At 50.6% G+C, this 20,478-nt stretch overlaps 1 protein-coding gene across 1 annotated transcript in view; it reads left to right on the forward strand.

Moving 5' to 3' along the window:
* Positions 1-8,196, forward strand: part of Chchd6 (coiled-coil-helix-coiled-coil-helix domain containing 6) — a 240,398-nt gene extending 232,202 nt beyond the window's left edge. Inside the window, exons 7-8 of the mRNA XM_038320147.1 lie at positions 6,590-6,725; positions 7,996-8,196. Of these exons, the coding sequence (XP_038176075.1) occupies positions 6,590-6,725; positions 7,996-8,001 (142 nt within the window). The 3' untranslated portion in view covers positions 8,002-8,196. The remainder of the gene's footprint in view (positions 1-6,589; positions 6,726-7,995) is intronic.
* Positions 8,197-20,478: the final 12,282 nt, after the last annotated feature.

Below are 20,478 nucleotides of genomic sequence, written 5' to 3' on the forward strand. Positions count from 1 at the left end.
GTGGGTGAACAGCATCCACTCTCGAAGTTTCCACAGTGCCTGTCCTTGGGGCAGGGCGCAGGACTGAGGCTTTGTCTTTGCCTGTCACACTAGGCATCACTGAGCAAACACTTGAAGTTTTTAGGCCTGTACAGTGGACTTTCTCACTAAAGCACCTCAGCTTTGTGGCCGGAGGCTGAGTGGGACACAGACTCTAGCAAGAACTTTGTTCTGGGCATAGCTGGTTAGGCCTTAGGTTCTAGAGCTCATCACTTGGACTAAAGCAGACCCCCAAAAACAGGCTCTCGTGGTTGGCCACAGTCCTTCAAAGCAGCGGTATGGCCTTGCTTTAGAGAGATCCCTCTCTAGGGAGTGTCAGCATGGCTGGGTTGTAGGAGCAGACTAGATGAGATGTAATGAATCAGCAAGGATGGGTATAATATTCCAGATGGGAAATGACCAAGGCTCCAGAGAGAAGGGCTGAGAGGGAGCAGTGTTAGGAAGGGTCCTTTCTCATGGGGGCTAGAAGATGGCATAAAATATCCTGGAACTGGAGGTACAGATGGTTATTAGCAGCCATGTGGGTGCTGGGAACCAAACTTGAGTCCTCTGGAAGAGCAGCAGGCTCTCTTTACCACTGATCCATCTCTCCAACCCCAACTGAGGACCCTTCCTAATTATGCCCGAGAGCCTCAGACCACATCCAGAGACTGCTGTGGGGCATCTGTCTCACTGTAGTCACCCTCAGACATTAAAGACCACAGTAACCTGTTGTTTCTCTCCCACCTCTGAGATCCCCAGAGGACCCGCCTTTCCACATAGCTGGTGGGTGGAAGGCACAAGTACACATACAGTCCTTCCCTTTGAGTGACAGGAAGCAGACCCCCTATGTTTTCTTTTTACTCCACTTCCTTCCCCTGCTTTTCATCCCACTTAGCCCTGGACCTCTTACCGGGCTCTAGTTCTCTGAGGGATGGGCAGCTGGAGACCAGACTGACAATGATCCCAAGTGGCATGTTGATCAATGATGGATCCCTGGGTCCCACTTACCCAGGTTGAGTGGCACGTGGTCGATAGCAGCCAGTTAACCCAATCCCTTGCAACCTGCCTGTCTCAAAAGCATCTGCACCCAGGCTGCAGGATGGAATAGAAGCTGCCTCTGAGCAGTCGGACACGACCTGACGGAGATAAATGTCTAGTGTATGTGGAATCTGGTTGCTGCTGCTATAATAAAAAGCCTGCTCCAAGGTCCCCCACCAATGTTTCCTTGAAATTAAATATCAGGAGGGCAGATAATAGCCAGATTCCATACCAGGCCAATATTATCAGATTGATGTCGGCAGTGATAATAGGGGAAGGATAAGTTGATGAGATTCCATTTATTAAATAAAGTGAGAGACACAAAGGACTAGGGCTGCATGTGAGCAGGTGTACAGTGTGTACCTCGTGAGAGGCAGCTGGGGGAAGGAGTAGCACCCTGGATTTGTTCTGGGAACTCCTTGCCTGCCAAGGCTGCAGTGTGAGTAACAGCAGGGGCCTCCTATTGACCCTCACCTTGTCATGTTCCTTGACTTACCAATTCCTTTGCTTTCCCATGTGTGGGGTCTTCCCTACAACACCTCTTCCCATGTGGAGTCAGCAAGTTTCCTGACCCATTGAGAAGCCCTACACACCTGTAGTCTGAGCCTGTGTTTTGTTTCGTTTCTCTCTTATACCCTGGATTGTCTCTTCTTTTGGGTTGTGTGACATTTTCTAGAAGTTGAGTGGAGTGAAGACATTTGGCTATGGAAATGGACACCCTAGACTATTCCTACCATGCCTCTGTCTTGCTGCTGCATGCCCTTGAGAAAACCACTCATCATTGTGTGCAGAATGAGGTAGTGATGCCTAGCTCACATAGCTGTTGTTTGTATCTTCAGGGACATGTTATAGTTTTAGTGACATATATTGTCAGTGACACAGAAGTCTCTAGAATGTTCTCGTTAATCAGAATAGGAAAGACCTTACCTGCATACACTCCCATGTGAGTTGGCTTCTCTTCCTAGGCTGTTTACCTGGTAGATACATTCTTTTTGCCTTCTTTTCCTAGACTGTTCCTTACCTCAGATGTCTCTCAGGACATGGTCTACTTATGGAACAAAGTGACCTCTTTTCTTGACCATGATTATGACCATGGCAGTTTACCTAAGTGCAGAGGTGTCTGTCCTAGTTGGGGATACTGTTGCTGTGGTGAAACACCATGACCAAGAGCCACTTGGGGAGGAGAAAGTTTATTTTGCTTATACTTCCACACCACTATTCATCATTGAGGGAAGTCAGGGTAGGAACTCAAACAGAAAAGAAACCTGGAGGCAGGAGCTAATGCAGACATGATAGAGTGCTACTTATGACTTACTCCTCATGGCTTGCTCAGCCTGCTTTCTTATAGAACCCAAGACCACCAGCCCAAAGATGGCACCACCTACAGTGAGCTGGACCCTCCCACATCCATCATTAATCAAGAAAATGTACGACAGGTTTGCCCACAAATTTAGTGAGGGCGTTTTCTCAGTTACAATCTTCTATTCCTAGCTTATGTCAGTTTGACATAAATCTAGTGAGGACAGTGCCTCACAGGGTTAGGGCCAGAGATGTTGCTGAGCCTGGTGTTCATCCTGGTACGTGCAGAGTAAGTGCCTGACTGCTCAGAGCTGGTGGCATTTTCCACTCCTCCGTGTCCACATTGCCTCCTATAAGGCCTTCAAAGGCTCGTGTATTCTCTCAGCTTTAGAGACTGAGAGTCCAGGTGCAAGCTGTGAGCAGTTCCTGGCCCTCTCATCCAGTGTGGGAGCTGTAGATACTCCTGGTAGCCCCCTGCACTCCTAGGCTGGTGAAGTGTAGTGCAGTCTCCACCTCTGTCCTCACACAACCGTCTCGTGTGTCTGTCACTGTCCTTTTTCTTCTTCACACTAGGTAATCTAGTGTGAACTAGATTACCCCTGGGTTTGACTCATTCTACTTCTCTGTTACCTCACTTTACTAAGTGCATCCATACCCATGCTGTGTCTAAATAAGGTCGTGATCCAGGGCCCAGAAAGGAGACTCCAGGCCGACTTCTAGGTGTGCAGAAGGTCTCAGAGGGTTACTCCTTCCCAGGCCTCTTCCTGTGGGCACCAGTTTCTATTGTGGCAGGTTATTTGGGATCCATATTGATGTGAGCTAAGCAGAAATGTAGATGTGCACTGCAGAAACAGAAAACATGCCTGGCTTCTCATGTGCTAAGGCCGTGTCCACTTCTGGGTGAGGGCTGTGGCTGTTGGGGACCTGATTTTTGTGCCATTCTTGCTATAGAACTTTTTACTCACTGAGTATGTGCTGAGACTGTTTCCCCAGGTCAGCTGAGCAGGGCTTCCACAACTACCTAAGCTGACACCCATTCACAAGATTGTTCTTACCCATTGGAGCTTTCTGTACCCACCCAGGGTAAAACGGGTCACTTTGAATGGGGTGAAGCCACCCAACACCTGCTTCCGAATGGTTTGACCTGGCTAGCCCCAGCCTACTTCAGAGAAAGGTTCACTTCAGGAGTTTTGCCTCCTTCCCTCAGTGCCTTTTGTACACAATGGGTAAAGCTTCCGCTGACATTTGCCTGCCCTTGTGAGCTCCTACTGTGCTGAAGTCCCTGTGGAGCGGCACTGTGGCCTCAGCATGGCAATGCTGTGCAGGAGGTAGATTTTACACAGCCCAGTTTCTCCCTGCCTAGGAACACACTGTGTGCTCTCGGAAGTTTGCCTAAGGCTCACAGGCCCTCCTGTTGGCACTTGAAGTCAAGAGAGCAGCCATCAGTGAGGTGGGCAGCTCCAGCGGCCATGAGAAAAAGGGCTAGTGATGAAGCCACTCCTCTGCCCACTTGAAGCCCAGTCTAATCTATTGGTGGCTCTGTCATAAGTACATGGAGGGGAGGTTGAGTCAGAGTTCTGCCTCCCAGTGTGCCTCAAGCTGGTGTCAGGAGCCTGCCAGGATTTTACTTTCTCAATAAAGACAGTAAGCCTCATAGCACTTAGAGCTGAGATAGCCTCTGGTGTCTGTCCGGTACCTATTGACCAGGTTCAAAGGTCACACAGGGAAGGGAAGTGTCCTTTAAGATTGAATTGTACTTGGGGTCTTAGCAGGCTGTGTTTAAGGAACATAAGACCTGGCACGGGGACAGCAATCCAGGCCACCAAATATAGCTGGCAGTGGAAGGCACCACTATGCAGGATTAACTCTGCAGGCAGGACAGCTGCACCTTCCTAGGTGTGGGCCAGAGAACAGAACCAGGAGAGGAGACAGTGGGATGGGGTGCAAGCTGGAATCTCAGGTGCTTCAGGGGACTCAGCGCAGTGCTCAGAGAGAGCATTTGTCTGAGACAGAATGCCACTGAGAACTCTGTCCTCCAAGGCCATACAACTCCAAAAGGCCCATGACCAGATGTCTTTGTACCGAAAGTACAAAGCAGTGGTTCCACAAGCATTTGGAAAGTTACAAAGGAGGTGACTGTATGGCACCCACAGGGCCTCCGCACAGCAAGTAAAAGCTGGCCGGGGGGGGGGGGGGGGGTTCTCCAGAGACTCAAGAGAAAGGGAACACATCCAAAAAGCACCTCTCCTTCGTGTGTCTGAGGATTTATGTCAATGCAGAGGCAACGACCCCAGGTGACCTCATTGGAGCTTGTTGAGAGGAGGCTCCCTGGGCAGCATTGATCACAACTTATGAGAATAGGAGGCTTCTACCCTGTAAGTAGATTTTCTCCCCTGTGCCCAGCAGCCCAACCAGCCTGCCCACTTCTGTTGCAAACCTCCTAACTTGTTCAGACCTCTGCTGAATCTTCTGTCTCAGCTAAACATGGGCTTTCGCTCCTGCACTGGCACATATCTCATGGAGAGGCCATGACCAAGCTCTGCCCGGCAGAGGTAGGTGAACCTGGATGAGTGAGGTTTCTAGTCGGGGTCAGGCCTGATTAAATAAGGCACTGTGCCTACAGAGAGGACAGTGCATGGTGACTCTGGTTCGGGGCTGGCTCAGGAAGAAGAAAGGACCCCAGGCAGCATTATGGAGTAAATGGCAGTGCTAGAAGTGCCCATCTAGACCCCTGGCCTGGGCATGAGGCACACAGACTTACTTCCTAAGCCCCTGATGACTCTGCTGCTAACTCTTCTTAACTGATGACTTTGACTTGCTTGAGTTATCTTGATGACAGCACTACCCCCTCTGGTGTCTACTGCATGGCCGATACTAAATTCAGAGGTGCAGGGCGGAACAGCAGGGCAGCCTGGAGCACAGCTTGCAGAGTAGCCATCCTTTTTATTGCCAAGGACTGTAAGGAATGGCTCACTGCAGCTTTGTAACTGTCAGGTGTCACTGCAAGTCCACCACAGTCGTTACAAACCCCGGTAAACTTGGATGCAAACCCACTGGAAAGCTGATGGGTGGATGGCGCCACCGCAATGTCAATAAATATTCCCTCCACACACACTGGCTATGTGATGTAACTTCCCCTTACCACAGCTTTCTCATGTGGGAGAAGGAGGGAGGGAATGAATAGCATTGCCACATAGAGCCAGGAGAGGTGGTGGTGGCTTGTTTTCACTAGTGTGCTGCTGGTGGTAGGGGTGTGAGAGAGTAAGTGTGTTCAGGACCCCAGTAAAGGTGTTAAAGGGGGTTTATGGGAGGGGTGGGAGGATGAGTGTGAGAGAATGGATGTGCGGGGATGTGCGGATGTGTAAGGGGTGTGAGAATGAGTGCATGGGAGTGAGTGACTATGTAGGAGCATAGGAGAATGAGTGTGTAAATGAGGGGCAGCCATACACGTGGGAGTGTGTGTGAGGTGCATGAGAGTATTGTAGCTGTGTGTGTGAGTTGTGGGGACACTGGGTATGTGACAGTGAGGGAGGCGGAGGGGAAGAGACGTAAGTGGAATGAGTAAGGCATCTGGAAGTGGTCTGTAGCTCAGAGGTGACCGCAGGGAGGCTGGGAGGCACCTGTACCAGTACAATCCTGTTGTTTACTTTTTAGTTATCTGTTTTTCGTCATAGTTATAGAAAGGCAGCTGTTCATTTGTTGTAGGTTCTAAAACTATTTTGATTAAAGGAAGAAAGAAAAAATAGTAAAGTGCCTCAAAACATTGCTACAGTTATCTCTAAGAAGTGTATTTTTGTTTTATCTTTTGGGCATCTCTGTAGGTTTCCTGCTTCACTTGCACTTGAGGTAAAATTAGAATGGGTGTTGTGAGAAAAATGGCAATTCTGTCATATGGCTATGGTGTCAGGTCACCAATGCACAGAAGACACCACTGGACAGAGCCCGACCCAGCCAGCTGGGAGGCTGTCCAGTGTTGTGTCCTCCAGCTAAGGCCCCTGCCCACCTGGCCCCTCACACATCCTGGTGGCATTGGTGACTTAGGGCAGCAGCAAGCCATCATACAGCCCTAGACCCCAGTCTGTTCCACCCTGGCCACTGGCCGTAGGACCAGACCCTGCACTTCCTCACTTGTAGAGTGAGCTGCTTATCCTAGTGTCTTTCTGGGTGTTAAGTGTGAGCCCTTGCCTCCCATACCTTCTAATGCCAACCATCTGCTCTTGTCATCCCCCAGGCCCCGCAGGGTGGAGCCTGTGTGTTCCGGCCTACAGGCCCAGATCCTCCGCTGCTACCGTGACCATCTGCATGAGGTACTTCTGTGTTCGGACCTGGTCAAGGCATACCAGCACTGTGTGAGCACTGCCCGCAAGGTGAGGTCACCCCCTTAGTGTGCGAGCATGGGACAGTCTGTGCCTGGGCCCCATCATTTAGATGTCCCATCTGCCACCTGGCTCAGAGCCATGCCTTACTACTCTTAGGACCTCAGACATGTCCTTGGGAGCTCTGCCTCTACCTGACTGAGCTTAGGAAGTCTGTCTGTTTTTCTGGAGCTGGGGGCAAACTTCTCACCTGTCAGCATGGGGGCTGAGAGAAGGGCTACCCTGCTATACCTCCAGCTTTCCTCAGCAGCATCTCTAAGCCCTGCTCCATCCACCCTGTGTCAGTGGCCACTTTGAGTCCCTGTGCCCCCTTAGTATATCCCACCCGTGTATCTTCTCATTGCACTGAGTAAAACATGGAAAATGTGATGATGGTGGTAAACAGATTGCAGGAAGCTCCCATGTACTTCCGTCACTACCCGTGCCTAAAGGAGGATTGGGACCCTCTAGGCTCAGCCTCTCCTTCCTGGTCTTACACTTAATGTGCCTGGAAAGCAAATCCTCTGTGAGCTCCTGGATATGTCAGAGGCCAGCTTGGCCCCCGAGCCCTCTCTAAACCATGGCACAGTGTACAGGCCTCAGCACCAGGCTTACGGGGCTCCCTGTCACGAAGGCGCACTAACTGGAAAAACTCAGTGTGCTCCGTCAGCTCACTGAACATGGTCCCTGGCTAAGGTGAGATAGGAGTGAAGGACCCTCAGAAAAGATTAGCTTCCAAAAGCACTTAGATGACAGAGATATTTCTGGGACAGCTCAGGATACTTGGGCGCCCCCCCCCCCCCCCAGGTACAAAGCTGTCTACATGCCTGTAGATATGCAGAGCTCCCCATAGCATGGACACAGACAGTCTCCCAGTAGCTCTCTTAGAAAACCCCTAGTTGTTAAACTGCAGAACAGGGAGGTCCTTGCTTATGCAGAGCAGAAGTGGGAGAGGCTGCCCTATACCAGGGTGGGGGCCAGGCATGCCACTGTGAGAATGGAGACGGGAACTGGGCCTCTGGAGATAAAAAGGTGGTGCTGACTATTATTGCTGCAGAATGTGTTAAGTAAAGGTCCTTTGTCTTCCTGCACAATGAGGAGAGACCCAGTCCAGGTCCCAGGCCATCTAACTGACTAGTAGCCAGTTTGACTGTGGGGAATCACTGCCCCATGCAGTCTGCAGCAGCCCGGAAAGCATGGACTGAGGCCTCTTGCAGCCCTTGCCTGGGCCATCTTTGGGGTAGAAGAGGGCTCAGCTGAACTCTGGCTATTCTCTTTGAAGGGCTAAGGAGCAGCATCTTTCCTGGAGCCTTGAAGAAGGGACCCATCATAGGACCACAGACCCCAGGCCATGGTCTCTGTACCCTGCAGTTCCCAGCTGGGCAGCCATATGCCTCTGAGCATGGGGCCACCATGCTTGAGAAACAGTACGTGCTACTGACCGAAAACAAATAAAGCAGATGTCTTTGTTTGCAGTCATTCACTCACTGGCACCCAGTCACTTCTGTTGACTCTGTGTCCAGCCTTCTGTTGATCACCAGTGACACAGAGCCTCATAGGACAGACTGCTTCTCTGGGGGAGTACTAGGCCTGGAAGGGGGACAGTATGAAAACCCATAACTCCGTGACCGCACAAAAGCTACTACAGAACAGGTATGTGAAGAAATAAAGGAATTTTTTTTTTCTTGGGATAGTGCCAGCTTCCAGAAGACCTTCTGTTTGCTCTCAGGAAGGCTGGTGGGTAATTGCAGGACAGAACAGCTGGGAAGGGTAGTCTCCAGGTGGGGAGGGGCAAGGTGGTCTTTAGCTGAGGGAGCAGTGGGCATGAGAGGAAAAGAAGTTGGGGGAGGGGCAGCAGGGATGGGGAAGCCAGGCCTTGAGCAGGGGGCATTGCTGATCAAGTGCCTAGAGCTGTGTCATTCTGCTGCACAGAAAAAAGGCAGAGAGCACCGGGGTGTGCTCAGCCCAGGATGGGGAGGCTGCCTGCTCTGATGGATCAGAGCAGGTCTGAATATGAAATAGTAAGAAAGGATGATCAGTCTCTGACACGGTGTGGATGGCACCACTGTGGTACGAAGGTGAGGACTGAGATGGACGGGTCTAAATACAGGCCTTCCAGCTCTTAGCCTTCCCCTTGAGTGCACATCAAGCAGCAGGACCACACTGTGGTCTGCATCACATCAGGGCAGGGGTTAGGGTGAACTCGGGGTTCTCTGATCTCTCTGTTGGTGACCTTGTGTTTTCTGTTCAGGTTTGCTCAGGGAGTCCCCGAGCCATCTGGAGTTGAGTGCCCAGACTCGGGCTTTGCAGCATAGACATCTCTGCTCTTCCCTGTACATAGGGAAGCTAAAGGGTGCCCTGGCCTGAGCCCTGCAGGGAAGGAAGGACCTGCTGGTATGAGAGGGGTCACAGGTCACATGACTTGTTGACCTTAAGTGACACCAGAGCTGCCCTCCATCTAGGAACAATGAGCCTTTCTGAGACCTGGCTACTAGACATTGGCTGTCTTGGAAATCCCACAGCAGTAACTTGCAGACATCCCTCCTACTCTGCAAGCTCAGTTGGGCTCCAGGGCTGGGCCGCAGACACTGCCAGGTGTGTACGCACCTGGGAACTAGACTGTACAAGCCTGTGCCAGCTCAGTCTGCTGGGAAACAGACCACCCCCAGATCTGTCATAAATGGCACCATCATCTGTGGCTTCTAGCACTGCTAAGCAAAGCTTCTATCCTGGTCCCTTTCAGCTTCTCTGTGCCTTTCTTGCTCACAGGTCTGTAGACATTGGTAGGTCAGCAGACAGCCAATGACCCCTAGGAGCTCCTTCTTCTTCCCCTGCCCAGCACCTGCCAGGCCACACAGCTTCCTCCAAGTGTCAGCACTGGTCTCCGGCTCAAGCCAGCTGAGCTCCAGGAGCCCCAGCAAACACACACACTCATCCCTGGCCTACAGCCTCTAGTCCAGGTGCCCTGGTAGCTCTGCTGGCTGTCTTGGCCTCAGAGCACTCTAGAACCACATTCTTCTCTGGGAATGGCAGCCCTGACCAGCCTCAACTGGAGCCTGTCTAAGGAGGCCCTGGAGATAGAAGACAGGAGCAGCTTGACAAGACACCTCACTGACCATAGTCAGGCTTTCCCAGACTATGAAGCCTCCAGGGTCTTGGAACCAAACAACAGAGCTCAGTAGCTGACTTGGGACAGCCTAGGAGACTCCACTCTCCAAAGGTCAGGGCAGTGTAGGAATGCAAGGCCCCAGAGCTATGTAGTGTTCTGCAGGGTGCCTGACCCTCCTGTGCCCTATACCCAGAGTCTCAGCCTAGCTGCCTGGCCACTCTGCCTTTCCTCTCCCTCAATGCCAGCCACGGAATCACAGCAAATAGGAAGGTCTTAATTGGCTCTCACTTGTCATTCTAAAGCCCGGAGATGCCTCATTCTATGAAATGATGAGTGTCCAGGAGCCAAACAAAGGAAGCTGACTTCGTGGAAAGTGCTGGGGAAAGCAGAAACGCAATGCAGGAGATTAGCCATTTTAGTTATTCCCTATAGAGAAAGCACAGAGGGGCACAGTGCAGTGAACTCTCCCTTGTGATTGGCCACCGTGGGGGCTCCAGTTCTTGGAAAACTGGTCCATTCAGAGTTGAGCTTGAGGACTTGGCACCTAGCGGGAGCAGCTTCATGCTAGAAAGGTCTTGTCTGCTAGGGCCCCTATAGAGGCTAATCTGAAAGATGGCCATCTGAGAATTGTAACAGTGCTCTCAGCTCCAGCATAGCCTCTCCCCACCCTCCCCCCCCACACACACACCTACACCCCTTTCTGCTCTTCATTAGCTGATGCTTAGTCCTGAGAGCAGGTTGTACTGCTCCGACTGCAAGTGAGCCTGGCTCCTCCTGCCACCTCCCAGGAACTCAGGGCACTCCTCCCAAGCCTCTGCCTTCCCTTCCCACTGTACCCCCAGGCACCCCTCATTGCAGCAGAACTTCAGGGGAATATTTCCACTAAGCCTCTGCCTCCACCTCCCAGTGGCACCTGACAAAGCTAGCTCATCCAGACTGAGGTCCTTGAGCTTCTGCAGCTCCTGGGGCTGGGGTGGGTGGGCCAGGACTGAGGGGTAGACGACTGCCCATCGCTAGAGGCTCCAGCATCTACTGTACCTTAATCTCTGGGATGCTCTTGTCTCCGACTCAGGGCAGGGAAGTGAGCATGTGGTTACCAGTGAGGCCTCAGCCCTGGGGACTTCAGCTCAGAAAGTCCCTGAGCTTCAGTTTCTACATCTACAGAACAGCTAAAGCAATGTCCAGGGTTTCTAGGCAATGTCTGTGGCCTGCTCTGTTTTCTTTGACAAACAGCTGGAGTTTGCTAAGGAATCCCCCACACCCCCACCCCAGCCAGCAGCACCTCTCCCTTTCTCCCACAGAGGAGAGGGCACTGAAAAGTAGAGCCCAGGAAAGCACACAACACATGGCGTGTGGTCAGAGAGAACCTAGGGGAGCCAGGCCTGACGTTAACACAGCTAGCTGTTGCCTTTTTACAGGTGCGTTGGTAGCAGGTTTTCTGTCCTTTTCAGCAGAGTACCCAGGAAAGAGCACGACTGTAGAAAAGTCCTGTCACAGTACCTATCACACCCCTTCCTTCCTCCTGAGCCAGCCTGAGCTGTCAGGCTGGAGAGGGGCACCGACTTATATTGTCTGAAAAGATGAGACCACACCATCTTCCACAGGCACCCAGGGAGCACTCTGACTCAGGTGTCGTCAGGTCTGAGGTGCTAGTCCTGGGAGGGAAGGTTTCTGAGCCTATCTGGGCCAGGCCAGCTGAGAGGTGAGCTTTCACCTCACCTGGGCATCCTACCCAGCCTTAGAGGCTGGCAGCTGACCATAGCCCTGTGTTCCCACCCCATACACTGCACAGAGGCCAGTGCTGACAGGCTCTTTACCCTTATCACTAGAGCAGGTAGAAGCCAGGTCTGTACCCCAACCTTTGTGCCCCAAAAGAATGAGGGTATGTTAACTGACGCCATCAGATTCCACATCTCTGCTTGTTTTCCCCATGGGTGTGATTAGGAGAGGAGAGAGTGACTGCTCATGGCACTTTCCTCTTGGGCCTCCAAGGTTGTGTGCACACGGTGCAGATAGTATGTGCAAAGGTGCCCAAGTATGAAAGTGTGGGTGCTCACATGTCCGTTTCTGCCTGGGCATAAAGGAGTATGCAAATGCGAGAGTTCTGTGCTCACGTGGGCAGGGATATGTGCTTGTGTGTGTGTGTGTGTGTGTGTGTGTGTGTGTGTGTGTGTGTGTGTGTGTCTTTGGTGTATGCTTTCCTGTATGTGCTTCTGTGTGCCTAGGTCTGTGCATCCGCACACAGGTGGCCAGCCTCCCTCCGAACACCTGCTAATTAATACTAAGACTGTCCCCAGCCTGGACCTCATCCCATTTCCATGACTTCTGCGATAGCAAAGGCAAGCTTCTTTTTAGAAAGTGTGTGTGTGTGTGTGTGTGTGTGTGTGTGTGTGTGTGAGAGAGAGAGAGAGAGGGGGGGGGGGGGAGGGGAAGGAAGGGGGGAGGAAAGAAAGAGGTTGGTACATGGTACATTTCTGTGTACAACTTGGCATCTCCATTACCTTGCCTGGAAGAGGGGTGTGTCAGTGTGCATCTCAAGAATGTCCTGGAGCAGTGCTGGTAATTCCTACTGCTGAGGAGCAATTCAGTGTGTCATTCTCTCAGTCCAAGCAGGAAAGCAGAGAAAGCCATGGTTATTGAGGCCAGAGGGAACAGAAGGTAGGGAGCTGATCACAGAGGAGACAGAAGAGCGGAAGCCTCAGCTGGGTGTTGTGATAAACTCTAGATGAGCCGCAGCAGGAAGCGCCTGGCTCACTATGGCTAGAGAGACACAAGGAGAAAGGATTGCTGACGCCATGGGGCGGGATCGGGGGTACTGCTCAGGGAGCTAGAGGCACAGCTATAGAGGGAGGGCTGCCTGTGGAGGGAGAAGGAGCAGTCCCCTGCTTAGTGTACTTCATCCCATCATCGTGCCTCCCAGAGCTGGACACAGCAGGGAGCCAGAGGCTCAGGCAGCTGGGAAAGCTGGGGCTGCCCCTGCTGAGAAGGAAGGGTCTGAGTAACCGTGCAGTGTGGGTGCACAGCAGCTGCTCCCTGCTCTGTGATGGCATGTGTGCCTGTGATGTGTTCTTGATGGCCATCAACAGTGGGTGTCAGTGCAGGTATGGATTTGGACCTGTGCGTTTTATACTCTTGTCTTGGCAGGTAGTGGACAGCTGGCAGAGAATGATACCAACAGCCAAATCTAGCACTTAGCAGACTTTAAACAGGAACCAGATCAGTGCATGTTTGCTTAAAGCCTTACACAGCAATCTGGGGTAATTACTACTCTAATCATCCTCACAGATGAGGACAGTATGGCACAGAGAATATTAGCAACTTGCCAAGATCACACAGGAAGATCCAGAGACAGGACTCAGAGCAGCCTGGCCCTCAACCCCTGCCCTCAGACTAACACTGCACCTTCTATTGGCGATGGGCCCTGGCTGTGCCAGGGACAGAGCTACCCTCTAACCTGATCTTAGAATGCCCTTACCTATTCCTGGCTACCCAGAGAGTGTCTCCGGCACAAGTCCAGGGTTGGCTATAAAGGCTATATAACTACAGCATCTCTCCTTACATGACATTATTGGCCTGGAGAGTTCTGTGACAATGAATCAGGTGTGAGCCCAATGTCAGCAGCGAGGTGGCCTTGAGACCACTCTTAGAAATTGGGACAGACTAGTTCTGCCCCATATAATCCTTCTACTGTCACACTCAGTAAGCATACCTAGAGTTAGTGCAGGGGACTGCAAGAGGACAATACCCGTACAAAGCAATATGGTCACTGTGACTTCCTGGGAGAGTGTGCTGGGTGAAGTGCATAAAACTTTGTCTTTTAAAATACAGGATCCCAGGGCTGGAAAGATGGCTCAGTGGTTAAAAGGACTTGGATTTGATTCCCAGCACCCACATGGTAACTCACAACCTTCTGTAACTCCAGGCTCAGAATCGCACACATTCTAGCCTTCACTGGTACCAGGCACAAAGAGACATACATGGATGCAACACACACACACACATACACACACACCCCACATTTGACTAATAAAATGCACAATCCCACAGAACATAGTGGTGGATAGTTGTAATCCTGGCTACTCGGGAGGCTAAGACAGGAAGATTGCAAGTTTGAGACCAATCTGGACAACTTAATTAACAAGACAAGACTGTCTCAAAAATGAAACATTCAAAAGGGCTGGGGATGTTGCTCAGTGGTAGAGCACTTCCCTAGCAGCCAGGCTCTGGGTTCATTGCCCTAAACTGAAAACAGAGTTTCCAAGATCACAAAAAGCAAGCAAACAAAAGCGTCCTGTGTGCTGTTTACAGGACCCATCACCCTAGTTCTGAGGGCAGAGTGATTGAAAAGAAAGGGATGGAGAAAGATATCCCTGCAGCTGCCTCCAGGAGAGCAGAGAAGGCTGTAACACAAGAAAGAGGATATTTCCAGACTGAGTCTTACAAGGGACAATGTGAACGGACATAAAGGGACAGTTTACAGTAACCCTTACATACCTTACACAAAAGCTGCAAAATACACGAGGCCAGGTTTGCAGAATGGACTAAAGAAGCCCATACTGGCATTCACCGATTCAAAGTTTGCATACCTGATGCCCAGTGGTTCTCAGAACTGGTGCTAGAAATAAGGTGTGTGTGCATGCGTACGTGCATGTATTATGTGTGTTTGTGTATTTGTGTTTTCACATGGGTACATAACAGAGCATTGATCCAGGTGTGTGGTGTAAAGACCTGATAGACCATCCCAAGTCAGCTCTTCCACTGGCCATGAGCACCCTCCCTTTGTATCTAGGGATACAACCTGCCAGGGGAAGGGACAGTGACCCCTACGGTACTCTTCCAAGACCTGCCACTGTGTGCTGCTGGTAGTCCTGCAGTGAGTCCTCCCTCCAGGACCTGATCCTGCATCTGATTAGGAGTGGGGAGTACTCAGGCTGTCTTTTGTGCCCAGCCTGAGGTGACTTGAAAAGTTGTCCATGAAGGGCTAGACAAGGCCAATGGAGACTATGTGGTAACCTTGCTTCTCCCTCTGCCTCTACTGTCTGCTCTTGCTGGCACAAGGTTTCTCTGACAAGCAACCAGCAAGCTCCTCCTTGCTTCCACATCACTGCACAGGGAACAAGTGGCCCAATGTAATCACTGTTTCCTGGGTACTATCAAGGCAGGGTCACACCCAGTCCATTTCTCATGTAGTCAGAGGCCAGCAAAAGAGATGGGTGTGTGGGTGTCTAGGGTTAGGTTATGGCCAAGTCTGTCAATGGGAGAGCCTGTGAGCTCAGAGCCTGGGTGCTCCAACTCCAGGATCGAAAAACTGGGAATAGAAAGGAAATAGGAATGTTGAAGTCAGGGCTAAACCTGAACTGATTCAGTGAAGTAAGTAACTGGCAAAGGACTGGACAGTCTGCATGCCTATGGGTGGCGAACATGGGACTGTGATCAACCCAAAAGCAAAGCCACATCCAGCAAGAGTGTGAGGTACTTCCTGTATGATACAGAAATGAATGTGGACCTCTTAGAATTAAAAAAAAAAAATCTTACCAGGACACAGATATGTGCACATTTAGAGAGGAAGACGAAGTTCACAGAGCGTGCTATCGATTCTTGCTTGGGAGATAGGATGATAGCTGTGTGCGTAATTAACACTGTTTTCTAATCTTCTAAACTGGTCTCATCTATTTATTTATTTTGAGTAGGGTCTCACATATCCCAGATTGTCCCCAAACTTGACTGTGTAGCCAGGGGTGACCTTGAATTCTTGATCACCCTGCTCCCCAAGTACTGAGATCACAGGCCTGCACTACCACACCCAGTTTATTTAATACTTTGGTATCAAGCCCAGAACTACATGCTAGGAAGGCCTCTACCAACTAAGCTCTCCTCCAACCCGAGCTGGGCAATGGGGGCTGGGGACTGGGGTTGGCCCTTGACAGCCTGAGATCACGAGGCAGCCTCTTCCCTCTGGCATATCTGGGCCCTTGCTCCTGTTACCAAGATCAGCTTTGTTCTAAGCCTAGACAGTTTGAGCCTCCTTGAACAGCAAGGTCCTTCTTTCTACCCTAAGCAGAGACCAGCAGTGAGGCAGGGTCTGGGGTATTACATCCCTGCGGGAGGTCCAGGCAGGTCTTTCTGCACTTACCAAACACCTATAGAAACCACCTTGGTATCCTTCACAGTCACAGACACTTGCTTAAAGACATCACAGAGTAAAACCAGGGGAGGCTACCCTTGAGTGGGGAGATCAGTGGGAACATGGGTGATGGGGGAAACTATAGTGGGGTCATGGAGTGCCCAAGGCTGACTCTAGCTCTCTAACTTTGCCCTCTTCTCCTGGTTCCCTCGGCAGACCCAGGCCAGCCTGGCATCACTCTAGGTCTGGGGCCAGGAGGACCAAAGCAGTTCACTCTGAAGGAAGCACATTCTCACTTCACATGAAAACCTGCCTCATTAAATTTAATGTGCTGGTTATTCCTGTTAAATAAACATCAACTAATTATGAAAAACATATTTGCTAAAGTTTGACTATGGAACGTATGAACCAATTACTTGGTTATTCAGCCTCAAAACACACTTGGTAATGAGTTGGGTTTTAGACCAGCAGCAGGTAGGCTGAGTCTGGACCCAGGGAGCTCCTTTCCACCCTTGTCTGCTTCCTCCCCCAAGAACAAGAGCCTGAAGAATGTCCACATTCTGGAGAGTCAGGGTCTGGGCATACTGGGATATGTCAACCAGACTCCTTCGGGATGAGCAGCAGACCCTGACCACTAGCCAACTTAAACAAAAACGTGAGTGATTGAGATGTTCAGAAGGAAGCCTCAGGCATGGCTCGATCTAGGGGCTGAAACTCTTTTCTGACTCAGCTGTCTTTCTGTGTTGCCATTATTCTTGGACACGGGAGGTGTCCCGGCAAGTCTCACTTTATCCTTATAGTTTCTCTCCCCTGGACTTGCAGTTTGGGATTCAAGATCATTTTTTCAAAGCAACTCACAGTTATATCTCTAACCACAGGAAACTCGTGTTTCGTAAACATGCAAGAGAGGCACGGGTGGTGCAGCTTTGGGGACCTCTCCATGTACAAGGCTCTGAGTTTCGCCTCCCTGTTCTGTGAAGTTGGGGTAAAGCTCAAGTGATGATGTCTTTCTGGGGGAATGCAAAGTAAAACCACCCAAAGTCCTACATCCCCAGCCAAAGCAGAAACGATAGCAAACAGCCTCCTGGAGGCTCCCTGCTACTGCGGTGGTGTAGAAGGCTCGATGGTTTTGTTTGTTCTTTGTTTGGGGGGAGGACTTGTTTTGTTTGATTTGGGTTTTGTTTTTGGTTTGTTGTTTTGTGTGTGTGTGTGTGTGTGTGTGTGTGTATAGGTGTTTTGCCTGCGTGTATGTCTGTGCACAACGTGTGTGCAGTGCCCGCAGAGGTCAGATGAGGGTGTAGGGTCATCTGGGATTGGAGCTACAAGAAGTTGTGAGCCAACATGTGGTTGCTGGAAACTGAACCCCAGTCCTCTGGAAGAACCGGCAGTGCTCTTCACCAGCTGGTGGTTTCCTAAGGTGCTAGGATGCCCCGTTTCTCTCCTGGTTGGCACTCAAGAGAATGACCCTTTTTGTCCTCTCTGCCCATACAGGATGTCATATAGATTTATTTACAGAAGTCAAGAATTAGAGCAACCCCATCCTACCTGTGTTCCTAGGAAGTCACACTGCACAGTGAGCAGCTAGAACTACCCAGTCCTGTGAGAGAGAAACCTGCACAGAACCCACTGCTGTGTTTGCTTTCTTTCGAGATAGTGTGCATATATGTGTGCATGTACATGCATGTAGATTCCCACATAGGTCACAGGTGTTGGATCCCTTTGGAGCTGGAGTTATGGATAGTTACAAGCCACCTGGCATGGATACTGGGACCAAATTTCAGTCCTCTGGAAGATCTATATGTACTCTTTAACAGCTGAACCATCTCTCCAACCCATGCATTTGCTTGGTTTTGTGTGTGTGTTTGTTTTTTGTTTTTTTTTTTCTCCCCAACAGGACCACAAACCTGGGCTGACCCAGCACACAATCATCAGTCTGGGTTAGTTCCAGGCCCAGCCAGCTGGGTCATCAGTCTCAGGCTGCAGTGCAGGCATATCCAGGCTGTTCCTCAGTAGCAAGTGCGTGCACCTGGCTACCACCAGCTTCCCTTGCAGCTGTCTTTTTGCTGATGTTGGGCCCAGCTCCTGGAGGCCACCAACTGTCCTGTGACCCTCACTTTCATAAGGCTGTCTCTTACCTTGCATGGCATATCACAGAGGATCCCTGCCCCTTTGCCCTGTCTATCCATTAGAAGCTAGTCACACACCTAAAAAGAGGCAAAGATGGGGCATAGTACTGACAGAAACAGATGCAAGACTACAGAACTCATGCTGACATAGACACAGGGGTAGCAGGGAGCAGCAGAAAAGTCATCCTGGATACCTTCACCTCCTTTGTCATCTCTACTCCCACCCTGGATGCGGAGCAAGTGAACGGTGCCATGCTGGTAGGAATGGGGGACTTTCATATATGTGTGTAACCGTAAAATGGTGTGGTGCTGTTTGTTCAAACCTGAGCACTTTATGTAAATGAAAGGGAGAAAGGGGAAATAAGAGTGGGAGAGGAAATGGGGGGAAGAGGGAGATCTCCATCTCCAGGAACTCCTGAGGAATTATCACTCAACTTTTTGCTAAGAGGAAAGACAGACAAAGTACACATGAAAGTTTCTGAGCAGCAGATTGTGCCTGTCCAGGACTGAAGATGCCCCAGGCTGGCTATGTGAGCCCAGGCTTCCTTGAGTTCTCACTTGCCACCCCGAGTGGGGCTTGAAGACAGGCTTCTCCTTGCGTTTCATTTTCTGTACTGTTTGAGTAAAAAGAAAAGAGCACCTGTTTTAACCATTAAAACACTGGTTGTTTTAGCCAAAGGTGACTGATTGAAAGCCCTGGGTTCTGGAGTTGTCACCATGCTGCCCCACACAAAGTAGTTGAGAGGTGCATGCATAGTAGTTTCAGGCTGAGGAAAGCTCTTTATTTCCTAAACTGGTTGTAAGGAAGGACCATTTGGGTGATTCTATTGCATCAGAGCCGTGTGAGAAAGATGTTCTGAGCACACCTGAGAATAAAGGTAAGGTGGAGCCAAAAATGAATCCAGCCGTGCCTGAAGCTCAGTGTCCTTGGGCCATTCAGCGTGAGTCTGCAGTTATCTGTGGAAAGAAGCAAAATCAGGTTTCCACAAGGATGGATGTTGGCCCAGCCCAGCCCGTGAGATCCTGCCCACTGCTGATATCTGGAGCCCATTCTTACTAGCTATTAAATATTTGGAATGTCATTTTAGAGCCTGCTCCTTGAGTCAGAATATGTTGATACACAGGAAGGGGGTTTTTAGGGCATGGAGTGTGGGTCTCTGGAGTGTGTGCTGTCTTCGAGCTCTTCTGGACCAGTTCCCTGACACTGTAGCCAGTGCCCAAGAAGGACAGACTGAGGCAATAAGAGCCAATGATCCTGGTGCCTCATACATTCCCTGTGTATCTTAACTCACGCTGAGGAATGTCAGGACCCATGACAGACGCCTCTGTTTTTGAGCTAGTGCTGGCACAAGCCAAAATGTACAAGCTGCTGGTGTTCAGTCCAGGCCATTCTGGCCCAAATAGAGGCCTGGAGGCTGAAGCCATGGCCAAGCTCAGCAGGGTGACCTCGTGGAAAGAAATCCCTCCAGAATAGGGTGACTGCAGAGCACAGTGCATGGTGTCAGGGAAATCCTGAGGGTAGCAGGGACAGAGCAAGGGTTTGGGGTAGAGCCAGCAATAGAGAGAGGGGGCCTCTATTGCACAGCCTGTTCTGTCACTGGCTCTTTGGGTTTGGTGCCTGGCCATCCAGTGCAACTTGCTCTGTGTCCTGAAGCATGCCGCTCTGCCTCGTGATGATCCATACTCACACACACCCTTTTCACTGTTGGTCACAAAGCCTGTGAGTCTTTACCTTTTGCCCTGGTCTTCCGACATGTCCATTGCCCATGAGCCTCCAAAAGACCCTGAGGTATCTGCCTGTGTGTCTGCTTGCTGTTTCCGAGGGAAATCATAACTTCCCTGGGCCATTCCTGGAATGGGGGCTTCCTTGGAGAGTTGATGCACAGGGAAGAGAAGGTGACAGGACTACCTGGAAAGGCTCCCTGGATACCTTCCTTTCCTTTGTCATCTCTGCTCTCACCCTAGACTTGGAGCAAGTGAATAGTGACAGGGGCCACAGTCACTGGGGCACTCGGAGTCCCTATAATAGCTTCAGAGGGTGGACCCTGGAAACCCTGTGGCAGCCCTGTCCAAGAGGCAACACTTGCACCAAGCTGGAACAGTCAAAGCAATAACCAAGGAATTTTCTAAAACTTATTTTGAAATCATAACAATTAAAGGCTTAACAGGAAGTCGGAAAGAGCAGAAGGGCTCTTGTGTTCACTTCACCATTGTCCTCAGTGGTCACATCTTATGTGACACCTTATTGAGACAAGGGCATTGGTTCTGGTGTCAGCAAGTTCTTTGTCATTTGTCATGTGACACCATGTCAAGAGACACGGGAAGCATGCATGTGCATGCATCTTCTGGTCCTGTCTCCCATTTCTTTTAAATCTACCAGGATTCAAAGGGGTCCTACAATTGATA

Source organism: Arvicola amphibius, chromosome 2 (assembly GCF_903992535.2).
Source record: "Arvicola amphibius chromosome 2, mArvAmp1.2, whole genome shotgun sequence".
Lineage (NCBI taxonomy): Eukaryota > Metazoa > Chordata > Mammalia > Rodentia > Cricetidae > Arvicola > Arvicola amphibius.